General features: G+C 46.9%; 2 protein-coding genes across 2 annotated transcripts; both read left to right on the forward strand.

Moving 5' to 3' along the window:
* Positions 1 to 1,364: 1,364 nt before the first annotated feature.
* H6S33_005442 (uncharacterized protein) lies at positions 1,365 to 4,077 on the forward strand (the record flags this gene model as incomplete). The annotated part of the gene is made up of 9 exons (XM_044836788.1): positions 1,365 to 1,477; positions 1,539 to 1,787; positions 1,845 to 2,268; positions 2,651 to 3,045; positions 3,102 to 3,204; positions 3,263 to 3,369; positions 3,427 to 3,625; positions 3,677 to 3,821; positions 3,878 to 4,077. 9 exons carry the CDS (start codon positions 1,365 to 1,367, stop codon positions 4,075 to 4,077), a joined length of 1,935 nt encoding a protein of 644 aa, XP_044698751.1.
* Positions 4,078 to 6,257: 2,180 nt separating this feature from the next.
* Positions 6,258 to 7,257, forward strand: H6S33_005443 (uncharacterized protein; the record flags this gene model as incomplete). Its single annotated transcript, XM_044836789.1, has 6 exons — positions 6,258 to 6,326; positions 6,391 to 6,401; positions 6,841 to 6,859; positions 6,939 to 6,965; positions 7,023 to 7,055; positions 7,192 to 7,257. The coding sequence occupies 6 exons, from the start codon at positions 6,258 to 6,260 to the stop codon at positions 7,255 to 7,257; spliced, it is 225 nt and encodes a 74-aa protein (XP_044698752.1).
* Positions 7,258 to 8,177: the final 920 nt, after the last annotated feature.

Here is an 8,177-nt window from a genome sequence, read left to right on the forward strand (position 1 = left end):
AGAATTTACACGATTCGAGATGCAGGGCACAACATAGGCACTCCGAGCAGAATTACAATTGGAACCGAACCCAATTAGGAGCTACTATCTATATATATAGTTATCTTCAATCGGGGAATTATAATCAATATCAATACTCGGCTTGAACGATCGAAAAGGTTTTCCAATCCTATGCTCAAGCTCCACTTCAAATTGTGGGAGACATGGATTCGATCTCTTATCGCTGTCACGTCAGGATACAACTGCTAGAGCTATAGAGGACCTATTGTTTTACGCAATTATTCAAACAAAGCCTTAAAACGGATTGTTAGTACTATTTGTAATCTGTATCATTACAAAAGCACGTGGGAATTGGCTCCTCACGTTAAAATCAGACCAGGAGCTTGCGGCTCTTACTAGGATATATTTGTGATATGTGATTGTGGAAGCTTAGAATCATTCCATCTTTCCTTACTAGAGTCTTTTATCTGCGCGAGTTGGACAGAAAGTCGAGCAGGTTGGACAGAAAGTCTAGCTGTTTTAGGGAGAGACTTGCAGCCGTTCAACCAATAAGATGTGCAGGACTTTTTGTCGAAGTGCTCGACTTTCTGTCCAACTCTTGCAGCTAAAAGACTCTACTAGCTTTACCCGAAGGAGCCGCGACATCGAACTGTACATGTAGGTACCCCGCCCTAATTAGCTCTTCGGTGACTAGAATGAAGGCGGAGTGATGAATGATGTCTACAGAAGAGGATACTTATCGACATGTGTAGGTGCACAATATCATAATATCAGGGCGCCTGAAATATGTAGTCGCAAACGCCACTTCGTTGCAGAGCGCTCAGGATCGGTGCCACTCTCTGGGAATTCATAGTGTAAAATATCCGCGTGTTTATCCAGAGACTTTCAAAACATATTATATCATACCACATATGGTCCTCTTATCCAGATAATCCCCAAGAGGGTTTTTATGGTCATAAAAATAGAAACTTCGAGCTTCAAAAGCACAGATCAAAGGCGGACGTCCTAGATCAGATCGGGGGAGGGACCATATAAATTTACTTGCCCACCAATGCTTACTTGCATCTCCATGGGCCCCAAATACAGCCCGTCTTCCCGGCGCATGCATAAAACGAATGAATTATTGGTACTCACTCACCCTCCTGCATGATAAACGTTCCCACGTTTCAGATTTGAGCAATCAACCACCACCCACTGGCTTGGGCTTCGGTCGATCAAGGCGTCACAAGTCTTCCTTCGCCCCCTCATCAATTTTTCTCAGCTTTTAAATGACCCCCTCTAAAGCGAGCGCCTAAACTACATATATAGATACATCTTTAACGCGAATCTTTGTCTAAAATTGTGCGCTTCAGTTACTAGGATCGATGACTACTTCACTACGCTCCAGCCTTCATGGTCTCGCATTAGGACAAAAGCCAGCACCAACTGATGATGATGGCGAAGTACTAGAGCGCATCATTGTCGGTATTGACTTCGGGTAACCATGATTCATGCCTCGCATCGTTCACTCCACACAGTTTCACTAACAATCCATAAAGAACGACACACAGCGCAGTGGCCTGGGCGCAAACATCGTCCCCCGAAGAATACGAAGTAATAACGCATTGGCCGGGACAAACCAGCAAAGACTGGGGGAAAGTACCCTCAGACATTCTTTACCCAGCACCTCCAATATCTCGAGCGGCCAGTCCCAATGAAGTCGGAAGTCCTAAACTCAGCGCATCATTATCGCGACCTCCAAGTACTGGAAGTGAGCTAATATCGTCGACAGCCCTTGGGTTCAAATGGTACGTATTTCTTTCCTTTCCCAAGAAACGGCGGTCGCTGAATCTGAGCGCAAACAGGGGCTTTGAGGTACCTCCCACAGATCCACAGAAGCTCTCATGGATCAAGATCCTCCTCGATCCCTCCCAACCGCGGCCGACATTCGTAAATCCGAAACGCACTACACTTCCGCGCGGGAAGAAGCCCGTTGATGTAGTTACCGACTACCTTACTGCACTGCGCCAGTACACCGAACAAACACTCGAGCGCCGCCTGGGTCGTGACTTGATATCCCGGAGCCAGGTTGAGTATGTGCTCACCGTACCGGCCGTATGGAGCGACAAGGCAAGGCAAATGACCATGGAGGCGGCTATGAGAGCGGGGTTGGGCCTCGGGAATGGTGGGGGCGATGCTGAGGCAAGTGGGGGCTTATTGAAGCTAATCACAGAGCCAGAGGGGGCTGCGGAATATGCACTTAGGAGTATTCAGCCAAATTCAGTAAAGGTGGGTTAAATACCTTTATTTATTACCTACTATATATATATTATAGGGTTAGGGTTGCCGTTGGAGAGCTTCGACACCGGCATCGAACATCTACCGAATATATCGTCTCATGAGATATAATCTCACGAAGAAGCATACGGATTTTTTTGGCTGATCGCTTATTCCTACACTTGCTGGACTCAGTTTATCTGTTTTAGCAGGACAGGTCTAACAGTAACTGAGCATGAGTTGGGAATCAGCAACAACCACATTGACAGGAATTTCGGGCTCTGCCTGTGAAGGCCAGTATCGCGGTGGAATAGAGATCAGTCGAAAAAAAATAATATATACATATATATAACATTAATATAAACAATCAACTGACATCATACTGCCTTTTCAGGTTGGAGACTGCTTCGTCGTCTGCGACGCCGGTGGCGGCACCGTTGACCTGATATCCTATCGAATCTCTTCCCTCGTTCCCCTACAACTAAACGAAGTAGCCATCGGTACCGGTGCTCTTTGCGGCGCTGTATATCTAGATCGCCGATTTGAAGATTTCATTATCACCCGGATTGGCAAGGAGCAATTCGAGGCTATGGATCATCGTGCCAGGTTCCAGATGGTGCAGTATTGGGAGACCTATGTCAAGCGTGAGTTTGTATTGACAGATGAAGATAATGATGGAAGTGATGATAGAGAGGGGCAGGCGGAGGGCGGAGAATTTTGGGTCCCCGTGATGGGAGTGCCAGATGATGACGATAGAGGAGTAAAGGGGGGTTTCTTGAAGGTTGCTAGGTACGTGGACGGCTTCATCGCACGGCTAATTTCAGGGCTAAATCATAGAACTATAGGAAGGATGTCAGAGACATATTCGAGCCCGTTGTGTCACAGGTCTTAGAGCTGATATCAAAACAAGTCATTGAAGTTTTAAAATCAGGAAAGGGTCCCGTTGCGGTATGTCTTACTACCATTTACCATATCACACTTTCAAACTAAGATAGCATACCTGTAGGCAATTCTTCTTGTTGGTGGTTTTGGCTCCTCGGAATATCTCTACCAAAGAATCAATAAATGGGGCTCCGGAAAAATTACCATCATGCAACCCCGAAACGCCTGGACGTGGGTTTACCCTTTTGCCTCCGCTTTGTGAGATGCTAACTCATAGAATCGGAGCAGTGCTGTCGTCCGCGGTGCAATCATCCGTGGCCTGCAAGGCGACATTGCAGCTGTGCAATCCCGCCTCAGCAGACGCTACTATGGTGTCGTCCACGACAGCAAGTTCGATGAAACAAAGCATGAAGAGAATGAGAAGAAATGGCATGAGTTGCGGTGCGAGTGGGTGGTCAGAAACAGGATACAGTGGTATATCAAACGGGTATGTGCACATCATACCCAGCTAAGTTCAGTGGACACTAACGACCACCAGGGTGATGTCACAACGGAAAAGAAGAAGATATCTTTTCCTTTCTACCGCACAGTGGCAGAGACAGACTTGATTGGTGACACGCACCAGCTAAGAACAGAACTTTGGGTTTGCGATGAGGAGGTTGCGCCGGATAAGCGGGATTCCAGTCAGCCACCTTAGGTCCCTCCTAAAAATCACTGCTAACACATCTTCTGAATCTAGCTGTGAGAAAATTATGCGTAATGACATCCGAGCCGGTTCCGGTGAAACGATTCTCAAAACACAAGAATGGAAAGGGTCAAGTATTCTACAGAGTAGACTACACGCTGGATATGACCGTGACTTCGGGCATTGTGGTGTATGAGATGAGTCTAGAGGGTGAGGAGGGGACTGTGGGAAGAGTTACAACCAAATATGAGTAGGGTAATCAGATTGATAGGAATGAATGCCAGTGTACAGAAGGTTACAACTGGCCGGATTCGGAGTGACGCTAGTGGATTGTTACTATTTCATGCCAAATGCGGTTGCCTAACAAACTTGGACTGATAGGAATGTTCTCTAAGCTAAACAATATTACGTCATTATTGAAAAATTCATCTAATATATATTGAAACTCGACTACGATATAGGCCACTACTGGTGCATAGTACAAGAAATAGAAATAAAAAACAATCAATTCCAAACCCCAAACTCCAGAGAGTACAAAAACAAAAAACCTAGTGACCCAAGATAAGTTTATAAGCCTTTACATCTTACATAACCCTCCTGCCCAGGAAGTGAGCCGAACCGGGGGGTCACCCGGTTAAACTACCTCGGGAACCGTACCCCAATACCGCAAGGCCATTGGGAGGTTCAGAGTTTTCAACTGTAGCAATTTAATGAGCCAAACCTTTAACTTTGGACAAGCTTGGCACTCCCAGACACCCACATCTTGAGCAAAGGGCATGCACGGTACAAGTACTAAAGTAGTAGAAAGGGGACCATGAGGTTTTTAAATTAAGCAATATTGCAACTAACTACCACTTTGGTGCTTGCTATCGACATCGTGGCGGCCCGGTGGGTTAACTATCAGCCGTTCCGTAAGTAATTCCCAGGAATAATTATGTTCCCGAATCGATCTTCTGGGTAATCGTATTTGGCGCAAAATAGTAGAGATGCCATGGCTCATGATTTATCACTCGGGTATTTACCCGGTCCCCACAATACAGTGCAAGATGGATTATATGGTACGCTTCACAAAGGTTAGCCCAGAGGCATTACATGGCAAATTTGAAGGTACACGTAACATGTAGCGGCTTGCCGGCTAGACCACAAATAAACGCAACGATGAAATCGACCTTGTCTTCTGAACCAATTAAGTTTACTCCAGTTCAAGCATGAATCAAAGCAGTTTATCAAAATCCATCCCGATGACAGCGGGCCCTTTCGCAATGGCTAGCCGCTCATCTATTCCCCACATCCCCACATCCCCACACTGTTCATTCGAGTCCCCCTCCAGGAATTCGGTCCTCCGCACTACCTGAGAGGATGTCGATATCGGAGCTGCAAGGATCGGTTGATGTCCTCACAACCTACACGTATCTACCTATCATCTTGCGTATGTTTCTCCAGAACAGACTTGAATTCAGTCAGCTGATACTGCAACACATCTAGCGACAAAACACCAAACACCAAAGCTCCATCACGAGCTGTCTGAGTTGGTCTTACGTATTCTTCAGCGGAGCTCGTCCAGACCTTTCCACATACACACACACCTAGGGCTAGGGCTAGAATTTCAGCTGCAGCTGATCGAGCAGGCCCGTGCATGATAACGAACCGATCGTATGCGTACATCCTCGTTTTTTGGCTTTTGCCAGAGAAAGAAAATTTAATCGCCTATGTGTAGGTAGGATCTCCGGACAACATGTGATAGATAAATGCAAGGGTAGCTGGAAGGAAGGTACCTACCTACTCTACGGCATTCACATCTCGGAGTACCTTACTCCAGACAAGGAAGACACTTGTGAGTCTGCACTCTACTCCATCCTATCGTGTGCATGGGTTGATCGCGGTTAACTGAGATCGTTATCGGCACGCACGGGAGGGACGTACCGGCATATGTACCTACGCCTCCTTGAAACGAGAAGTAAAACGCCTGTTTGGCGACATTGGACTACTACTATTATTACAGTGTTCATTATGATCATGAATTCTCACTCGGATTAGTAGCCGTGCGCCAACCGGGTCGGGATGATCTGTAACATCCGGGGAATTCAAAACCTTATTTCGAATATTCAAGCTCAGGTGATGTACTAGTACACTCACGGCCATATGATACTTGGAGTATGTGTATTGAGGAATTCCGGAGATCGTTCGATTTGGCCCGTGTAAAAGACACTGCAAGGCGAAAGCTTTTTAGTCTTGAATTAATCGCCTACTTCTTGTAAGTGCACCTCGGGATTCTCTGTCGTTTGTCGAATATTCCTGGACCTACAGAAATGCACACTTTACATGCATTCAGTCGCAGCTGCGCAGGCAACACGCGTAATGAGCTTATCACTTGAAGAGGCTCAATTGGACATGGTGTTAATATGCAGCTTATTTGGATCGTTATGCCTTCGTCATGTCACTCCGAAATTTCGTTTCCAACTTCTCATTCCGGGGTGCGGCGTTACAAGGAGTGTGGGGCAAAGTGAGCTGAAAAAGCCTAGCTACGAGGGTCTGCAATTTGAGATTGGGCTAAAGGTTTGACGCAGACCAAGCAGAAGTTGAGAATCGGAATGGCCGCAGAGATGGGCGTGGACGTGATTGGGCCAAAGGACACATAAGGTGTCTTAGACAGATAGAGCTGCAAAAACGAAGGAAGGAAAAAAAAAAAAAAAAAGTACCCTTGTCGTTGAAGACCGAGGGATCTATCATCTATGAATTAGAGGCGGGCCGGCAACCAGCAAGCCCTGTGTGCATGCACATGCAGCCACCACACCCTGGCCCATGCTCTTGACTCTCGCTCTGGACACCAATTCGATTATTCGATCGCTTGTTTGTCTCTGAGGCCCGGTTTCCTGCAGACGGGCCAAACAAAACACGCCCCGTTCGTTTGCTTCTTGTTGGGAGGGTAACGAGCAACTCGCGCTCGGTGTATGTGTGTGGTGTGTGTGTGGTATGTGTATGGGTGTGTGTGAGATCACCAATCACCATACAACTAGACGCCATCGAAAACATAGCGTGAGTGTGCTCTATTGCGTTAGCAGCCAACCACGCGTCCGAGCTTCCACCCAACCCGAGATTAATTTTCTGGGATCAGGTTTGCGCTGGGGGTGCGGAGTTGAGGGTAGGTAGGCAGGAGAGCTGCACTTGAAGGCGATCAGGGTGGAGTGTATGGTTTTAGGCTGCGCAGGTGCTGCACATAGAATACGTTTGGGTGAGTTGCTCTACATGGCTCTATAGTTTATATGGAGAGGATAAGGGACTGTCAACAGGGTGAATGGTTATGGTCAGTAGGAAGAGTTAGTAGTACTAGTAGCAATAGTAACCAAGTTGGTACTAACTCTGACAAGTACCGCGAAGTGCGCAGTTGCAAGTTATCACGGCCAGGAAAACGAGTGATATATCTGCAAAACTGATACCGAAATTCACTTGGGTATACAGGGAATCGCTTTCAGCTCAATTCAGTCTATCTCCAATTCAGTGTAACCAGCCTCTCCCATCCCCCCCTATCCTATCCTCTGAGTTACTGTGTAGAGTATTGCAAGCGCCTATCCGTTTCCCTTTCCCACACCGTGTGCCCTCCGTCTGCATCTTCCCTTTTTCTCCTCCTCCACGTCTCCAATCCTCCAATTGTTGTCTACTTCACTTTTTTCTCCAACGAGGTCCGGTGTCCTCACATTCGCGCTTCCCTCTGACAGGCTGCTTTTTCTTCGGGATGAATTGAAAGAAATCCCCCTCTTTCCTTTTGGATCGTCAATCTTTCTTGTGCCGATCACTTTAACCTATACTACATACCCGTATAGCCAATATTTTATTTTATTTTTCTTTGAAATCAAAACAGACCCCTCCTCCTCCCCACCGGCCGACCGCGCGCGTGAAGGAACAAGAATCATCATATCATCATTATCGACACCACACCGGCACCCCCTCCCTTCGACCGTGAGACAGACAGCATCCACACACAATACCCACCCCACAAACAAAATCTATCCATCTGTTTCTACAATCTCTTATTCCCTCTCACCCCACAGAGGGAGATATCACGACTCTTGAACGAAACATTGAACGGATCTTCTCGTCTATTATTTTACTTCTAGACGCCATCCATCTCTCTCTTTCCATTCCTTCCATTCCGCCTAGTCTGGCTGCCCTGCATTGGCCATCGAAATACCGTTTGTCAACACGAACACGCACACGCACACGCACAGGCCTGGTCTTGCTTATCCACCACGTAGGCCAAGTCCTTTCTTTAGTCGGGGAGAGGAATAGAGATCTCTCTCTCTCTCGATATCCAGATTGAGCGAGTAGGAGAAGACCAGAAACGCACGCCTGATTC

The sequence above is a fragment of the Morchella sextelata genome, assembly GCF_020137385.1.
Source record: "Morchella sextelata strain SCLS chromosome Unknown scls_2, whole genome shotgun sequence".
Taxonomy (NCBI): Eukaryota; Fungi; Ascomycota; class Pezizomycetes; order Pezizales; family Morchellaceae; genus Morchella; species Morchella sextelata.